The sequence below is a fragment of the Amblyomma mixtum genome, chromosome 7 (genome assembly GCF_055824585.1).
Source record: "Amblyomma mixtum isolate Tamu chromosome 7, ASM5582458v1, whole genome shotgun sequence".
Lineage (NCBI taxonomy): Eukaryota > Metazoa > Arthropoda > Arachnida > Ixodida > Ixodidae > Amblyomma > Amblyomma mixtum.
The window spans coordinates 48,724,446-48,744,194 of record NC_143018.1 but is presented as its reverse complement, the minus strand read 5'-3'; the positions used below and the strand labels follow the sequence as shown (position 1 = coordinate 48,744,194).

At 43.9% G+C, this 19,749-nt stretch overlaps 1 protein-coding gene across 2 annotated transcripts in view; it reads right to left on the bottom strand.

The window, feature by feature from the left end:
- Positions 1-1,509: 1,509 nt before the first annotated feature.
- The window catches only part of LOC149336006 (uncharacterized), a 38,979-nt gene continuing 20,739 nt past the window's right edge, over positions 1,510-19,749 (bottom strand). The window contains exons 2-6 of one of the 2 annotated variants that reach the window (XM_089554639.1): positions 12,502-12,734; positions 11,796-11,864; positions 6,442-6,635; positions 5,002-5,029; positions 1,510-2,155 (exon numbers count right to left, since the gene is read on the bottom strand). In XM_089554639.1, the coding sequence (XP_089410765.1) occupies positions 2,047-2,155; positions 5,002-5,029; positions 6,442-6,635; positions 11,796-11,864; positions 12,502-12,539 (438 nt within the window). In that variant the 5' untranslated portion in view covers positions 12,540-12,734 and the 3' untranslated portion in view covers positions 1,510-2,046. Of the gene's footprint in view, positions 2,156-5,001; positions 5,030-6,441; positions 6,636-11,795; positions 11,865-12,501; positions 12,735-19,749 lie in introns of those variants that run through there. The other variant, XM_089554637.1, reaches the window with a different exon arrangement.

The following is a 19,749-nucleotide window of genomic DNA, read 5'->3' as shown; positions in this document are numbered from 1 at the left end:
GCAACAGATTTTTTTATTTGTAATTTACAGACACTACAATACACAAGAAGGGATTTTTAGCACTGAGGAACTAGAACACATCGGTACATAAACGCAGGCAGGAAACAAAGCGAAAACAAAGTACATGGCTTAAATCACAACACAGACAATATAGTTATTCAATAAAACGTCGAGGCAAAAGAAACAGGCACATTTGAGCTTGCAGCAAAATCGACATAGAGTAGCCGAAAAAAAAACACAAGGAAGGCTGAGCAACTTCGATATTAAGTTTTCACGTTAAATTACGGTCCCAAGAAAAAGGATAATTACGACAATTGTTTTCTACGCGTAATGGTGTAATTGTTGGTTGATGCCTCCGCCTCGTTGTATATCCAAAAGAAAATGTAATTATATCAGAGATGTTAGCATTCTAGTGTTCCGTTACAAACTGATACATAAAGTTTAGCCGTGCAACTCTATTACGCTCTGTTAGTGCAGGCAATTTATCTCGCTTAAAAATTTCTCTGACTGAGGTGCGGGAGAAGTTAATGGGAATCAAGCCAGCCGTCTTTCTCTCCCAAATAATCCCAACCAAACAGCTGCGTAAATTAGTACACTATTATCGTGCTATACGCTAGTAAGCGAACGGTGCATACGGACTGTGTTAAGGCACTTCTGAGAAAAAAGTTTACTACAGTCAGTAGTGGTAACTCTATCAGTGTGTCCATTGCATTTGAGGTTTGTTATCCACAGGCCAAGGTGTTTATATATTGCTACTTCATATAGAAAAATATTGTTAGCCAAGTAATTGAACTTGAGCTTATTGTTTTTGTCAGTAATGCACACAAAAAATTCTTTCAAAGTTTACCGACATCTGCAAGTCTTCACATCAGGCAACAACCTTCTGAAATGCATCATTTAACAATATACAGGGTGTTTCATCTAAGACTTTCTGCAATTTTTAAAAATAAGCTATTTGAATTAGATGCGTGCTTTTTCTGGCATAGCATTGTCAGTGGTGTAGTACATTATAATGCAGCTAAGACGTGCTAACTAGCAGGCTGGTTAACCAATATTTAATAGTTAACTTTTAAACTATTACCCTTGGGCTCCTTAATTATTGAGAGGCATGTAGTCCACCGTAAGTAATACCCATATTAGGTTTTAGAATTTCGAAAACGCGGTTACCCTTGGCGCTGTGGCCCAACAAATTTCGCCTACATCGCGCCAAAATACATGCGGTTTGAGAAGCTTGCAGGCAAAGCAACCTCTCCAGTGAACCTAACTCGTCGAGATAGCCAAAATTTGTTGGGCCACAGCGCCGAGGATAATCGCGTTCTCGAAATTCTAAAAACGGATATCGACATTACTTACGGTGGGCTACATGCCTCTCAATAATTAAGGAGCCCAAGGGTAATAGTTTAAAAGTTAACTATTAAATATTGGTAAACCGGCCTGCTAGTTAGCACGTCTTAGCTGCATTATGATGTACTACAGCACTGACAATGCTATGCCAGAAAAAGCGCGCATCTAATTGAAATAGCTTAATTTTAAAAATTGCAGAAAGTCTTAGGTGAAACACCCTGTAGTATATTAAAATACACTCAAATAACAGCAGCCCTAAACCGCGTTCTGCACCGCCGTCAATTAATATAGCAACTGAAGCGAAATCCTTGTGATGGCCAGTCTCAACCGATCTCTTGAATCACGAGTGTAAAGACCTGCGTTAGCGCGGCTACCTAAATTACGAATGAAAGTTGCGAGGGGCTTGAAACTTCGGCGTGATAGAGTAGTCAAAACGCGCTCATGCAGTCACTTATTAAGTACCCTGCATGCATTCGTACGATGTCCTGTACGAGCCAGGCAGCCTAACTTATTTGCAGGTAATTGAAGCAGTGCTATTCTTTGTCCTTCAGTTTTATGCACTGGCCTTATTTGCCCTATTTGCAGACAATAACGGCATCAGGGTTCTCCCCTGCAGTTACCAGCCGTGTGCCAAATGGAGTGGCGGGAAGGTTAGCCATTTTCTCCTAGACACAGCACTGAAAGGAGGAGTTTCCAAAAATTTTATCTCATCCCTTTCCAAGCTAAAAACAATCTAATTGCAGCCGGGACAACAATCATGAGCAATTGGCATAATGGACTCCCGAGAAATTTAGAGACGTTGCCGAGGAACCTGAAATAAAAGGAAACATTGTCACCATTGTTATGACCATTATCACCATTCTCGTTTAGTTTTAATTTCCAATTACCCTTTCCCTACACTCTTTCTTTCACTTCATTTCTAAATATTCTTTCACTTCCACACTCTAGCTGAACTGACGGCATTTTTAACAACGTTTCCCTTGGCATTCACCCATTCACTCTGCTAATAAGTGGTTTTCGGTTATCATCGTTAGCAAACGTCCAGCCCGTGTTAATATGTGCCTTTGAGAAACATTGATGGAAACTGCCGATAAAATTTGTTCCTCGTAAACATCGATTGTACGATTCTTTCTGACTATGTCGAGATACATGAAATGCGTTCGTTGCTTATAAAGTTTAATTAAAACGGACACATTCTTTCCTCCACCCCTTGATTCAGACTCGTTGCCTCAAGACCGAGGACTTCATGATCACCACTGGATGTTAACGGTGTTGTACCATAGACTCAGAGATAGGTTACCAGAAAGGTGAGCGTCAACGTAACGACCGTTTCGCCCTGAAAATGGCTGATGGCTGTGATACCTGTCTTCCATTTCACGTGCTTTATTGAGAATAAACTTCGCATTCTTGTAAAGTAGCGTTTTTATTATTAAATGTGGGTAAATATTTATAAAGCCAATTTGAATTTATTCAGTGTCCCAGTGATTTAAGCTAGGATGCCGCCAATTAAAAAAAATGTTGTGTAACCCAGGCTGAATTCATATTCGTGTTTTTTTTTTCCGCTACGCCCATTATTTCCTTTTACTCACTGGCTGTAACTGGCTGCTTCATCTACTTTTTTATCGTTGAAAGTTTACTAGTTTTCACAAATGACTGAGTAGTTCGTTTGTAACGATGGCTTTTTTTTTTTCAATCGCACTAGGTCCCCTGTCTGTGCAAGTGTAAGCCAGGCGAATTGTCTTTCACCAAAATCACCCAAGAGAATTGCCGAATTGCATGAAATAAAATTGTCTCTAGCTGTTACGACTCAATAATGTAGCAAATTCGGTCTGCATGATCCCTTAGTGCTGGAGCCAAATACACTGCTGGACCTTTCTTTCGAAAGCGAGTCCTTGAAACATTCTGCAAGTCAGGAAACAAACAATAGTATATCCATTGCGTGATGTTTTAGTTATTCACTCTCTTGTATTCTGAACAAAATTGCCGCATTCCTTAGCCTCGTAAATGCTGTGAAACTACGTGAAATAACATATAATCAACAAAACTTCGTGAAAACGGTCCTGCGCGAAGCTTCCATGTACGACGTCTTTTTTGGACGCTAAACTAAACGAGCATGAACTACACAAACTAGCTCAATGGGCAATCTTAGTTACTAAAGAGCTTGCTAAGTTACTGCTTTCCAGTCTTATGTGATTTACCAGACGGTTTCTCCTTTGAATGTAATTAAAAGTGAGTTATTGCCTTCACAAAAACAACAACTAACAAAGAGTGCTCGGAGCCGTACACAGGGCTAGTTCTGAATCTAAAACATAAAACTTCACAAACAAAGGTAATGTTCAAGAAAGAGATAAAACCGGGCCTGTGTAATTGCAATACAAGTTACTTTGCTACAAATGAATATATTCTTCACGGATAGAAATGGAGATCATGCATCACCGACCTCAGAATAGTATCCAGATTCAGTAGGAAAAAACAGAACATAATTATGTTCAGTGCAGCACAGATAATGAACCTGCATGTCCTAGCTTGAAGGGCGCAAGCGTGATCCTAATATCGAGGGCAAGGCTCGGCATTTTTAAAATTTTTTAAAACGTTTTTGCAAAATAAATCTAAATAACCTCATTAAAAAAACTTATTCCTAGCATTAGCGCCGAAATCTCGTTTCAGCCGCTCACATTATTCGTGTGGATCTTTTCCCATGTTTCAAATTATGGCACATCATTCCACACTTTCTATACTCTTCCAGACCGTACCGCATTACACCACCCCATATAATACCATACTTTAATTTGTAGGGTGCAGACGTAGCTTAGATAAGAAGGCGTGATAGACTCGAAAACGCGCTAAAACGCAGGATGAATGAAAAGAGACACAACCGCCCAACAAGCACAAGTAATCCACCCAATATTGGAATTGGGTGGTTTCACTGCGTTCCTTTGTAGAATTGGCCGTTGCCAATACATTTTCAATATTGGGTCAAATCGGCCCCGTATTGTGAATGTATGGCTTCACTGGGGTCTTTTGCAGGACCGGAATTTGCCAATACATTTCCAATATTGGGTCGTTTACCTGCGCTGCGTGGGCATGCGGTGTTGTTCAGTCTTCTGTTGCCCTATCTTAGAATGGTTATACCAGCCTATAAAGTTTTTAAGATGCGCGGAAATGTATGTACACTGCCGCTCTTGCATATCTGGTCCACCGTCACGCGGCTGCCTCGAGTGAAGACATTTTCTGCAGTCTCATACTCAGCAGTGAACCTCCCAAGCTCCTAATCCAGATTGGTCGGTCTGTGCTTGTCCCAGTTAGCAGCCCAGTAACAGCGAATTCAATATGAGCTCCTTCGGAAATCATCTGAGGACAAGCAACACTTGAGACCGTCGATTGCCTGACCTTCCCCCTACTCTTTAAAAACTGACTAAGCCGAGGGTGTTTGAAGTTTCATTTCCTCTTAAGTGTTAAGTGTTAAACGGTTCAATGTTCCCATCATGCTTGGTTCAAGATCTTGGGGTGTAATCCGTCGCTGATGGCAGACTTTCAAAAATCGTGATTGTTGGGCATCCGGCTTATTTCACACATTATTGGAGGGGCCTTTGAACTAAACGCGTATCAGGCGGAAAATGCGCGGCATGTCTTGAAAAAATAGTGTGAATGGCTTACCGTTCCCAGTTCGACTTGCCGGAATCTCCTGTCAGAAAAGAAAAGAATGCCAGGAAGTCATTTTTTCTACACTTAAGACAGGAAATGACGGTGAAAAAACCATGATGTGCAAAAAAGCTAACAAATAATGAAATCGTGACGTTTACCGACAACGCTTCTAGGTTATAACATCTAGTCGCCATGCGATCTGAAATTTATGCTGTCATGTGCTCTACAACAGATTGAAATCATGCAGCCGTGATGCCGTGTACTGGCCGGAATCACCAGTCAGGTATATGTGGCTTAAAAGCTCCCATCAGATGGAAGTGCTTCATTGCAATACGCTCACGTGAAAAAAAGCTTGCAATTAAAAGACAAGGTTAAATAAAAAAAAGGAAGCAAAGGGAATTCGATTGCAAGAGTTCAAAATGAATGGGTGGGCCCGGCTCCACGAAGTAGCTAGAATTCAAAGCTGGTCATACGTGTACATGCACAGTGTTCTCCCAGTGTGCTGTAACATCGCGGATGTTCTGAATTTCCCACAAGGGCAAATATTTTCTACTTTATTTCACTGAAGGATTATTAAGCAGCCCGAAAGAAAACTATAATTTCCAAATGTCGGCTACCCTCGCAGTTAAGGCGACATATGCCCTCCCGATTGATGTACAAACAGCTGCAACAGGATAGTGGACAAAATGTGTTCGATATATAAGGCGACCTTCTTGGTTCTTTCTAGACTCGAGTTGAAAATTATTTTGGGATGTTACGCGCTAAGTGGGCCACTATTTATAAAAAAATAAAACTTGTTCTTCTTCCGCCAAGTTATGAGTAATCAGTATTGAATGTGCAAATTTTGTTCTTTTTAAGTTGTTGGGACCTACACTTTCTACACCGACTCTGGTGGTTTTCAGCGCACCCCCCCCCCCCCCCCATCCGGCGCACCGCATGCTAGTCTGAAATTCATAGAGGGCGTTGGCGTTTCATAATGCTTCCCACAAGCTACTTGGAACGCGCTGTTTCGGCCCGTTTTCTGATCGAAAAGATGAGGTACCCTCGGAAGTTAGGATCACATTTTCATCGTATACATCTCTTCGCACGCGTTTCTTCACTGTAATCGCCAGCACTTGTCGTGTACTGGCGTGAGCCAGTACATGGCCAATTGGCCGGCTTGATCGATACATACGCGTGGTATGAAAATAAATTTCTTCACCCGAGTTCGACCCCTGTTGGCGTGTTGGGAGAGTAAAACCTTTGCTTTGGCATGTACAGATCAGCCACAGGCTCTAGCATGCACAAAAGTACGTTAGCACCTGTATAATTCAAAGTATGTGCGCTACTTCTGCAGCGCGGTATTATTTTTGAAACTCCATGCATGTTTCCTCACTCTTGCACGCTACAGGATTAGTCTCAACAATTACGTATCCATCAAATAAAACTGTTAAGGTTATTCGATTCACTTACCGAATTCTTTCATAAGTATTCGTGCTGTAACGAGCGGCATTCCTTCACGAAGTAGGTCTTCAACTGTGATATGTGAAAAGTGCTCTATAGCCTTCACGCCTAATCTTCCCAGCACCGCCATGGTTTTGCACAGGTCTTCGTCGCCATCGATGAGATTTCTTTGCAGGACTTCACTTATCGTTTTGGCCAGTTCCCTGCGCAAAAAGCAAAAAAGCATACTTTCACGAGCTGTGATTAACTATTAGTGGGACCAATTGCTGTGATAATTGGCAAATATTTGCGATGAGCTCTCAGAGTCCTAAGTCGACTATCTCCAATGGACTGCATGTATTATGAGAAAGTGAAATTGGCATCGCTACAGAGATTTTGTGTTACAGCGGAGGGTTCTCGGGAGAGATTTCGGCAAAGCAACCCTCAAGATGGCGAGACAGCCTCCCAGTACTCCACGAGGCTGTTAAGTTTTTTCTGACCGCTGAGTTGAAATGCGGGGAGAAGGCTGTACCTTTGAGGTGGTGCGTGATATGATTGTCAGAGAAGTGTGTGAACAACTGCCACAATCGTTCAGTATTGTTCTTGCGAAAACGGGAATGCAAAACGGTTGACAAGAGTGCTCAGGCCACCTACCATTTCCTGGAGGCTCAGAGACAGAATAACCTTGCAGATTTTAAAAACTGGCGTGAGCAGAGTTCAGTGAAACCTACGAACACTGCTCCTAATCCAAAGTCACAAATTCGTCGCTTCATCTGCGAGAAGGTCGGACACAGGTCTCCAGATTGCCGTTCGAAGCCGAACCATATTCTTCCGCAAGTCTGGGCACGACGTAGTCATGCCGGCGCAGAGGCTCACGTGACCGGGAGACATCCGCATGTTTCTTGTCAGCCCGAGGTTCTTGCCCTGAAGAACAGCCGGAAAGGGGGTGTTTATATGTCCGAGCAGCAGATTCCGTTTGCCGACCCACTCCGACGATTGCCAGTATGCCGGTGGAGCACGGGGAAGTGTTTGTACAAAGAGTTTCAGTGCTGCGGGACACTGCAAATAACATCATCGTGGTGCGCCAGGCCCTCGTGCCCGAGGCTGCGTACACTGGCAAAATAGTGACTTTGATTTGGGCAGATGGTTCCACTATCGAAGCTCCAGAGGCGGAGTGATCCTCACATCACCGTACGTTACAGACAAGGCCATTGCAAGGTGCCTACCGACATCTTTATATGACGTACTGATTGGCAATGTTCCAGGTGCACGTATTTATTTCTTGGATGATTCAGCTGATGCTTGAACACTCTTGGCGGACCAGGGGACCACTTCTGCCCCGAATAAGCAGGTCAACGCTCCTTGCACAGATGTGGCAGCGAAAACTTCGGAGCCTACCTTGGATCCCTCTCAGAGGGCGCTCCACGTGTCTCGACCGGCGTTCCGCAAGCAACAAGAAGAGGGCACTAGCTTAGACGTGTGTCGAAAAAAATTCGGGACGACCTCTTCCAGGAAAGCACTGACGACGCACACCTTCCATCTGGTTGACAGAGTGTTGTTCGGGACATATCGAGTGTTCCCTGGCAAAACGTTTTAACAAGCGGTTGTTCCGAGGAACTTGCGCCCTCAGGTCCTTGTGCAGGTGCATAAGAGTGCTCTTGATGGCCATGAGGGTGCAAAGAAAACTACGGCAAGAGTACTAGGTTACTTTTACTGGCAAGGGGTACAGGCTGACATCAAGAAATTTGTGAGGTCTTGTGATGCATGCCAGCGGACGGTCCCGAAAGGAAAGCTGAGCAATGCTCCACTAGGACGTATGCCTATTATTTCCACCCCTTTTGAGCGGGTGGCTGTAGACATAATTGGGCCTTTAACTCCTACCTCATCTAGAGGGTGCCGGTACATCCTTACGTTGGTGGATTTTGCCACCAGGCTTCCCGATGCAGTAGCGCTACCTGCCATCGACTCAGCTACTGTGGCGGAAGGCCTTCTCGAAACGTTCCCCCGTACTGGGCTCCCGATGGCGGTTCTTTGTGATCGGGCTTCGTGTTTCACGTCTCCACTTATGTAGGAAGCGAATGATGTGCTAGCTATGAAACACTTCAGTTCGACACCATACCATCCCATGTGCAACGGGCTGGTGGAGCGGTTTAATGGGACCTTGAAGAGTACGGTATAGAAGTTTTGCCAAGAACACCCCAAGGCATGGGGCCGTTATCTTGCACCACTGCTCTTTGCTTACAGAGAGGCACCACAAGCTAGTCTTGAGTTTTCCCCGTTTGAGCTTATATACGGTCGCCAAATCCGAGGGCCAGTCACCATTCTAAAAGAGCTCTGGATGGCCGGAAAATGGTCTGACACCGCCAGAACAACGTATGGCCTTGTGCTATATTTGGGGGAGCGTCTAGCAGGTGCCCTGCAGCACGCAAACCAAAATTTGATGAGGGCACAGAGGGCGCAAAAGATGTACTACGATAGGCGTGCCTCTGGTAGGAAACTGAAGGTTCGTGGTCGACCGCTGATCCTTCTACCCGCATCCCATAAGCTCATCATGCATTGGAAAGGACCTTCTGTGGTCACAGGCAAGAAAAATGAAGTCGATTACTGGCTCCATGTGGGCTCCAGCAAGAAGCTATTCCACATAAACATGATGAAACGCTATGAGGAGCGCCAGCCAGTCAATGCCCTCCAAACGTAATCATTCGTGGTAGTTGAGAAAGTGGAGGGAGAATACCTACTGCCAACCTTCTAGTGCAAAGCCTGGTCGTGGTATTGGAGCTATCAAGCGAGCTCATACTTTGAATGAGAAGCAGTTAGCCGCACTACAGACATTGTTGGAGGCTCACGGCGACATTTTTTTCAGAAGTTGAGTGTCGCTTGGAATGAAAGGCGAGTGCGCCCATCAATACCCCGCAGTATCCATTACGATTTCCTTTTGCCCGTTCAGTACTTGACGCAGGCAAAGCACTTAAATAGCCGCGTGCTCCGATGGATGTTACAGGAGTATATTTTAAGAGCTGAATACTTCAAAGGCTGCGATAATGCTGGTGCCGGTTATTTAATCCGGTCTTGACCCTGTCAGAACTCTGTAACGGTCGTAACGGTCTTTTGACTGGTCCGGTTACCAATCTTTGTGTGTGACCTCCCTTTGGTTGTGTGTGTATTTATGTTTGGTGCGAGGGAAACACTGTGAACCGCCAGTCATCGGTGGTGTGCGTGTGGAAGTTCACTGTGGTGTGGTACAGTGCTCCGAATGCTGCTTGGTGCAAAACTTAAAAAAAAAACTTCTCAAAAGGAGGGAGCGGTCGCATATTTTTGAAGACACCAGTGCCCCTGCAGCACTAGTGGAGGCTTCACGCTCGCTCGGAAAAGAGAAAGGAGGGAGACACGGAGCATGGCGCGATTGGTCGGGCCTGCTGCCGTGAGAAGGTGCCTTCCTTGTCGTGCCTGGCCCCGGCCTGGGTGTCCGGACCTGGGCGGCCGTCTCCTCTCTATTGGTGCATTTCGAGGTCACTGCTGCGAGAGCTAAACGCCCGATTTCCGGCCGCTGCGAGATCAGGCTTGCGGTGGTGCTCTGGCGACAGTTAGCGGATTCCCCCGCCGGGACCGTCCACTGACCATCGGCCGCAAGGTTGTCTACCTGAAAGAGACTGGTTGATTTTTAATCAGAACCATTTTTTGTTCTCTCTACTCACATCCTCGGTCTGGGACAGTTTTCTTGATCTTCCGGGGCCCCACCTGGGAGGACGCTCGAATCTGCTTGGGGCACTTTCCCACTCATACATACATACATACAAACATACATGCATGCATGCATGAATGCATATATATATGCATGCATGCATGCATGCATGCATGCATGCATACGTACATACATACATACATACATACATGCATGCATGCATACATACATACATACACACATACATACATACATACATACATACATGCATGCATGCATACATACATACATACACACATACATACATACATACATACATACATACATGCATGCATGCATGCATGCATACATACATACATACATACATACATACATACAGCCGCCGCGGTGGCTCAGTGGTTATGGTGCTCGGCTGCTGACCCAAAAGACGCGGGTTCGATCCCGGCCGCGGCGGCTAGAATTTATTTGGAGGAGAAATTCTAGAGGCCGGTGTACTGTGCGATGTCAATGCACGTTAAAGAACCCCAGGTGGTCGAAATTTCCGGGGCCCTTCACTACGGCGTCACCAAACATAGCCTGAGTCGCTTTGGGACGTTAAACGCCATAAACCATAAACCAAACATACATACATACATACATACATACATACATACATACATACATACATACATACATACATACATGCATACATACATACATACATACATACATACATACATACATACATACATACATACATACATACATACGACCTGCCGCGGTGGCTCAGTGGTTACGGCACTCGGCTGGTGGCCCGAAAGACGCGGGTTCGATCCCGGCCGCGGCGGCTAAATTTCGATGGAGGCGAAATTCTAGAGGCCCGTGTACTGTACGATGTCAGTGCACGTTAAAGAACCCCAGGTGGTTGAAATTTCCGGAGCCCGTAACTACGGCGTCGCTCATAGCCTGAGTCGCTTTGGGATGTTAAACCGCAATAAAACCAAAACAAACATACATACATACATACATACATGGATACACACATACACACATACATACATACATACATACATACATACATACATACATACATACATACATACATACATACATACATACATACATACATACATACATACATACATACATACATACATACATACATACATACATACATACATGGATACATACATACATACATACATACATACATGGATACACACATACACATGCATGCAGGCATACATCCATACATATGCAGGATGCCCACCATCTGGTGGGCAGGTGAGCAGCCTGCCACAAGAACCGGCGTGAGAGGCCACACGGCGGTCGAATTTCGATGGAGGTGAAATTCTAGACGCCCATGTGCTGTGCGATGTGAGTGCACGTTAAAGAACCCCAGGTGGTCGAAATTTCCGGAGCCTCTACTGCGCCTCTCATAACCTGAGTCACTTCGGGACGTGAAACCACATAAACCAAAACCAAATATTCATCAACTTTAAACCGAAAATGGAAGACCTCTGCCCACATTTAAACCGGGGCATCGCGTCAGGACTTCTAATTTTCTTCTAATTTTTTCAGTCTGCTGCAGAAGCTTTTTTTCAGATACGTATTTCTTCCTTTTGATTTGTTGATTTTTCTCTCTAAAAGCGGCTAGAGTCAACTGCCGGTCAGTGAAGGAAAGCGCTGTAAAAATTGAAATTTCAAAAATTCAAAAACTCACCTTTCTTCTGGAGTAGCCCCCTCGTGGAGGTCCTCGGTGTCATATCGATGTGACCGGGTGACTCCGTTCCTGTTTGCGTGAGGAAACGAATTTAAACACAATTTACAGCATGCGATGCCCCCCAAAGAATTGAGTTGTGTTATTGTATCGTACTAACAAAATGCATAAGATACAGAATTAAACACTTTTTTGAAGCAAAACACAAGTGCGGATGAGCCAGTCCGTCCTTGGATTAAAATAGTGGACCGTCAATTGTTCATACAAATTTTTTTTTCGTGTCGCGTCTGTGCTGACATTTTTTTTGCATCTGCCATTTTTGCCGACAACTCTTTTACACAGTCGTAGAACCACAAGAGATGCACGTATCACAAACCTCTAACAACCTCTTCAGAGAGGGTTGAGAAGGAAAAGATCGGTCGTTAACGATTGGAACTGCCCGGGCACAATCATTGCAAGTTTAATGGCCGCTGTGTCGTCACATTATTCAACTGTGGGGGTTGTTATTCAGATTTATCGAACTCGAAATACCCATCCATTTATTTTACGCCTGCTTTGCTGCAAAGTGAAATAAATCTTGATAAACGCTGGTGTTGCGAACTAGCAATGAAGGTCAGTCGGTGCACTAAACTCACACTCCAGCCGCATTGGCTCATGAAGACGACTCAACTGCCCACTGCAATGGATGGCATGAAAAAAATTCGCTCACCAAAGTACTACCTGATTCCCTTCCTGCGGGGGTGTCATGGCCAGTGCCAGCACTCGCTGCTACCAGCTGTCTCAGTTGCTCTGTGCACGGCTCCTCGTCGCCTGCTCCTCTCGGCCTGCCGCCTGCACTTGCTGTCACTCCAGTGGCTTGCGACGTTAGACGCTCCTCGGAATCCCTCTCTATCGCCGGCCGCGATGGCTCCGAGAAGCCTTGGGTTTGCTCTTCCCTTTTGGCTATAACACAAATACGTATAGAAAAACTCTTTCAACTGCAACGAACTCGGACAGCGAAGAAAATTTGCGAAGCAATGAAACTAAAAGCGCTTTCATACTTCCATTTAAATTGACTTACGAATATATATAGAACAAATAATTGAATACCTTGGAAATAGATTGAACCTAGCAGAATCGTAAGCTCCGCACAAGAATCGGTTGACTTGATTATGAAAGAACTATATGCATCATGATAATGAACCATAGGTAGCCCCAAGTTAAGGCGAAAATACAGTCTTTGAAGATGAAGTGAACGCCTCTTCGTTTACTCTGCAGGAAGTAGCTATAGTAGTAGCCTCTTAAGCTAATACAATCCCCTGGTGAAGATGGAAGAACCACTATTTTTATTCCACCTTTTCATTATAAACATGAAATATAACCCTTGATATAACCTAAATAATTACATAAATAAATAATAACATAAATATAACCCTTCACATCAAAGATATTAAAGATTTTTAAACGATACACTCTATTGCTACTTTATTAACAACATTTCGTTACCATCTAGAAACATTGGCTTTAAGCACAGCGCCTCAACTACTATGGCGCCTAAAACCTTGCAATACAGTACTGTCGAGCCCCCTCATAAAGAACCTGATGCTCACTCGGATTGCGTTCGTTGTGTCCGATGCTCGCAGGAAGTGGACCGCGCACATTGCAGGAAAAAATTCTGGTTCTGACAAATACAGCGTTAATTGCTTAAAGAAAACGTCATATAAATCTACTTGAGAGTAGACCATGACGCGGCAATTACCAAGCTCTCAAAGCGCTTGCTGCCAACAATCTCCTTTGGGGACACATTATAACTAATCAGGGTTAAATAGTTCGCGGCGGCTGGTGGAAGGTCGGCCAGCTTAACTAGATTCCTGGGGGTGGGAGGTGCTCGTAATTCCTACAATATTTTTAACGGAGCAAAAAGGCACACACACAGGAAAAGAGAGAAAGAAACGGACAACAAGAGCGCAAACTACCAACAGAGATTATTGCGGAAAACAGCTTCTTTTATACGCCAGTACATTATCATATGCCAAACAAGACAACAGGAAAACAACATAGACACGATTTATGTACAGGCCAGTTCATTATCACACCCAGCACAGGTTTCGAAATTTGAGAACATGAAAAACCTAATATCCAATATGACAATCTACTAATGACCGTCTAAAAAATCCAGTTCCCGGGCGCTGAGCTTTACCGACGAAGCGCTAATGGACGTGGCCCCAGATTTCTGTATTTGATAAGCGTCGACAATCTCTCTTTCAACCCGCTCTCGTCCTTTACCGATAACGCTCAAAGCCCGGGAACTGGATTTCTTCCCAGGCGACATACGGACGGCTGTGCATTAACAACGCGTAGAACGAAATCACCTGATTGCGATAACTTGGATTTTACACAGCGTCATATGTCGTAGTTGCGCCCACGCATCGACGTAAACAGTGCACTGCATTTGTGCCCAGAACATGTCAGCTGCACTCAATGCTGCAAGATAGCACAAAAGGTGGAATTCCGACTGGGAATTCCACCTTCGCGTGCACACGACGCGTACTTTTCGACCAGCAGGAAACATTCACGCTTCTCAAATCGCTAGAAGTGGTGGCTTATACTGACCATGCGCAGTAGCCCAGTCTACCCCTGTCGGGCATTCAGCGCGCTTTTGCTTTTACTTTGGATGCCTGCCTAGCCGGTACAGGCAGAAGTAATGGCTGACCTTTGGGCCACCACTTGCGTGCTCGGCCGTTAGTTATCTAGTTTCGGTAAGGCCTCTTTATTGCTTTTTTGGCTCACCATGTTCTTTCGGGAGTGATGAGGCGGAGCCCGAAAGACTGTTTAAGGTCATCAGGCTTTCAGGAAGCACGAGTTTTTCAGGGCGAGTGTGCGCGCCTAATCGTTCGCTATAATCGAATGGTGCAGCATACTTTCTATGCTGTATCTGAGATTAATAGCCATAGCCCTAATGCACACTTTTGAGGTAGCACCCCCTGGGTTCGCAACGAGGGAGCGTTCCTTATACCGGACACTGTTATATATGGGCACTACTGAACAACTAAGGGACTTCATGAGCAAATGAAACCATTAAAACCATTTTAAGCCGCCGCGGTGGCTCAGCGGTTATGGTGCTCGGCTGCTGACACAAAAGACGCGGGTTCGATCCCGGCCGCGGCGGCTAGAATTTCTTTGGAGGAGAAATTCTAGAGGCCCGTGTACTGTGCGATGTCAGTGCACGTTAAAGAACCCCAGGTGGTCGAAATTTCCGGAGCCCTCCACTACGGCGTCTCTCATAGCCTTAGTCGCTTTGGGACGTTAAACCCCATAAACCAAACCAAACCAAAACCATTTTAAATGTTAAAAATGATTGTTTTGGTTTATGGGGTTTAAAGTCTAAAAGACACTCGGGTGATTAAGGACGCTATAGTAGATGGCTCCGGATGATTTAGAGCACCTGGAGTTCATTAACGTGCACAGACATCGCATGGTACACGACCCCTAGCATGTCACATCCGTCGAAATGCGACCGCTGCGTACGGGATCGAAACCGCGTCTTTCAGGTGAGCAGCCAAACGCCATAACCACTTAGCCACCACAGGAAGGTTATTAAAAATGCACTGAATAATATGTACAAGAATACCATTTCGACTCTTTTATATTAGGCAAAGACTCTGGAATATTAGAAAAAATGTCTAAAATAAACTAGATCTCTCCGGCTTACTCCTTTAAGAAAGCTCACCTTAATGTTCTCTTTTAAGCCCTTTATTATGGAACTAATGACTTCTGAATTACTTACACTAGCACCTTCTCTGACTTTAGGCTTTTGTAGACGACATATACAGCAATGAGGTTTGATGTTTTAATTTTCGAATTTAACTTTTTAATTTACTAAACCCTGCGCACGAGTTTAGTGGGACGACAAAGTCAGACTTTTACACAACAGAAAGCAGTATTTGTCTTGATTTTAAGCCGCAATTTATTGCCTCACCAAGTTTCTTGAACTGGTTTGAGCGCTACATGAAGAAAGCGGCTGTAATATCCGTTTTCATCACAAATTGACGCAACATTCGCAGGAATGCCTTTTCACACTAACCTAAATCGTCAGTGCTTCACACTGAATCCTTTTTATGCGTGACATATTGCAATCACTCAGGAAAAGATGCTCATCCACTGCCTCGGATTGACGACGCGCTCGACTGTCTCCAAAGTGCACAATATTTCAGCCCTTGGGCGCGGCCGGGCAGCCACCAAACCACGTGAAAAACAAAAACAAAAAAAAAACAAAAAAAAAGAAAGAAACGAGAAAATACGGCTGAGCGTGGTGGCGGTTGCTACCGCCCCGTTTCAAAGGGGGCGCTCCTATCCATCCATCCATCCATCCATCGTCACGGAGGAAAAGCTGCTGAGAAAATCGAGTGCCGCCAAGCAATACCTCGCGCAAAAAGACCGCGCAATATGCAACGCATTCTTGGCTTAACCAAGCTAAGCCTGGGCAGCTTTTTTTCTCGATCACTGCTTGGCACCGCGAAACATGGCTTCTATGTTTCCCTACTTTTTTTAGCAGCTGGTCGACTTTGTGTTCAGCCTCGTTGGCTTTTTGTCCCTCGGACGACACGCCAGGCTTACCCAGAGATGTTCAATTTAAATAATCTCGGCAGACCGGGTTGCACAGTCTGTAATGTCTGTTGAGTCCTTGTTCCAGCAATTTCTCACAATCGTGGAAGAGTGGTTCAGGTCGTATTTCGGCTGAAAGGTATATCCAAATCTTGGATTCTTGCGTGCCTATGAAAGCATGACCTTTTCAAGAATGCTCCGATAAAACGCTTCGCTCTTTGTACCTTAAATTCAGTCAAGAAGATCAACGCCACGAGCAAAACGTCTATTCTTCTAATGAAATTGCTTTTCTACCTATCACCTATCAACACCAGGTTTTTATTTACCTACTTCAACCTGGAAAGCCAGTTCTATACACATATTTGCGGGTTTTGTGCATGGCTCCTGTCGTGTAGCTGAGCGCATAGCGCCTTGCGCCTCACAATTGATAGAGCCACTAAAGCAGCTCCATAGCAGGACCAAGTCTTCGCAAATGTCGATAACCGACAGTGTAGAGTCTTCAGGGTCACACGAACAATGTCTTTCTCGACAACTTGGTTGGTCGTTCTGGCGAATCTTGTGAGAAGATAGAAAAATCAAACCGGAATTGAACCTGTATGCCTTCAAGACATGATATGGCGTCGAATGCGCTACTCTGGAATCCAGTGGAAGGTGGTGACGATTCATCCCATAGTTGTGGTCATGGGTGATTGGCATTTCAGAAGTGTGATGTTGTCCTACCCTCACGCTTTATCCACTGCTTATAAATATCTGCAGTAATACTTGTAGCCCCAGAATATGTCAGTTGAAAACGAAAGCAGTTTAATCAGAACAGACTGAAAATTAAAGCAGTGGGAAGTGCCCTTCAAAAGAAAAGGCAAACACACTTCCAGCAACGCCCTCTGGACGAAGGAATTATTTCATCGTAATATACTCAGAAGTAGTAAATTAATATTTTACGTCCGCTTTGATTTGAATTTTTTAACGAAAATATTGAAAATATCATAGCTTTTCCTCAATTACTGCATATGCGAGTTCATAGTAAAACCAGGACAACTAGGAAAACATTTATTTTAAATTTAAGAGCACAATGGTATGAAACACACACATTTTCCTTTAACTACCATAAATGCATATTACATTATTACAACAAGAACTATTAAGACGCGCACTGCGGTTAACAACTAGTATTAAGGCAATTCAAGGAGTAATACAGTTAACAACTTGCATTTTATGAAAGACTGTGATGTATTCGTGACTTGAAATATATCCAATAAATTTAAGTAACGTTCCAATAAACACAACCAAATTTTCAGGCATTAAATGGGGCATCTTTCATTTCTTCACATTTCATACCTCCTTCTTCAATTCCTGCACACACACGAATTTTGCCTCCATCGAAATGCGACCACCGCGGCCGGGATCGAACCCGCGTCTTTCAGTTCAGCAGTTCAGCAGTTCAGCAGCCCAACGCCGTAACCACTGAGCCACCGTGGCGGGTATACACACCTATATATATATATATATATATATATATATATATATATATATATATATATATATATATATATATATATATATATATATATATATAATGCAAAAAGGGAAAAGCTTGGCACGGTATGTAGTAGTAAGAACGTAGACCAACGTTTGAAACAATTTATTGACGTTTCGACCGTGGAACGGCCTTCGTCAGAATGTCATTATATATATATATATATATATATATATATATATATATATATATATATATATATATACACACATACAGGTACAGTATTACGACAAACGCGAATGTTCTTTTAACGTTTATTTTGCCAACAGTTTCGGGAATGGTATTCCCTTCGTCAGGGCAGGCTTACAATGAATCGGTTTCGTTAATATAAGGACCCAAACGAAGCGAGCACGACAAGTCTCGTGCTGTCTTCGTGACAGTCTGTCTCGTGCTGTCTTCGTGCTGTCTCGTGACAGTCCGTGTCAGACTTGTCGTGCTGTCTGTTATACGGTCCCTTGCCCTCATTCTCAAGTTTGTTTCGAGTGCGGAGAATATACCTCCTCGCTTGTTCTGTGTCAATATATTGACGAAACCGATGCATTGTAAGCCTCCCTGACGAAGGGAATACCACTGCCGGAGCTGTTGGCAAAATAAACGTTAAAAGAACAGTCGCGTTTGTCGTAATACTGTACCTAAACTAGTAACCTGGGCCATTGGAACCCTTCCTCTATACCAGGTGTCCCAGCTAAATGTAACCAAGATTTTAAAAAACACGGGATGCTCTAGACGTCTGAAACCGAGGGTTCTTCAGAGCTGCGTGACCTAGTCTGCAGTATTTTTTTCGTTCTTCAAGGTTAAGTAATTATTTAAGCTTAATTAACTATCTTTTTAATTGCTGATTTGATGAACAAAGTGTCAATGGAAAAGTTATAGATCGCTTTGAAAAACGGCTGACTGAAACATTTGCAGCAACGTACTATTTACGTAAAGTAGTTTTTGTACCGGCCTTTAACCGTGATTCGGACAATAAGAAAAAGCTTCGACGTGACAACGGTGCCACTAAACGTCCCAAGATGCGCTTTTAAGAATAAAATCATATTTTTCCTGAAGTCCTCTCCTCGATGAGACTTCGGGTGCACATTGCGACAAAGATTCGAGCGAGCAGCTGGTCACGTGATAACCTTCTTTTAAGGCCAATAAATAAAGCTACATATATCGTACCGTCATGGAAACAGCACTATAGTGCTGTTTACTAGCGGTTTTTCGAGGCGATCTAAAACATTCTCTTTGACACTTTTTTCCTGAATTCAATAATTAAAAAGTTAGCTAATTAAGCTTACCTCATTAATTAACTTTGAGAATGAAAAAAAATACTCGAGACTCAGCCATGCGACTCTCAACAACCTTCAGTTGGTATCACCGCACTAGGACACTTCGCCTTTTTTAAAAGGTTGGTTACATTAAGGTGGGACACCCGGTATATATACATATATATCCGCTCCTGCCGTCGGATCTGCAGAACAGGCGCATGTAGCGGATACTGAAGTGCATATTTCTGTACATGAATAAGCAACTAACATCTGGTTGTATATCCTACCAGCCGCCTAAAATCTGCATTTGAAAAACGTCCTTCATGCAAGAAACCCCACCTTGTGCACCCCGTCGCGTCTAGGGGTGCAGTGCGAAATGAGATGCAATGTATATAGTTTTCTTGCCTTTCTGGTTTTTCTGCGCGCATGTTTAAATAAGAATGAGCTGAATTTTGGGGCCCTGTGAGTGGAGATAGATGAGACAGTTTTGGCTGGTACGTATGCCACAAACAAAACAGTACAGGAAAGATGTTAGCGTTTTGTTTCCGCTATTTTTTACTAAGATATATATGACCTACGCACATGCTAA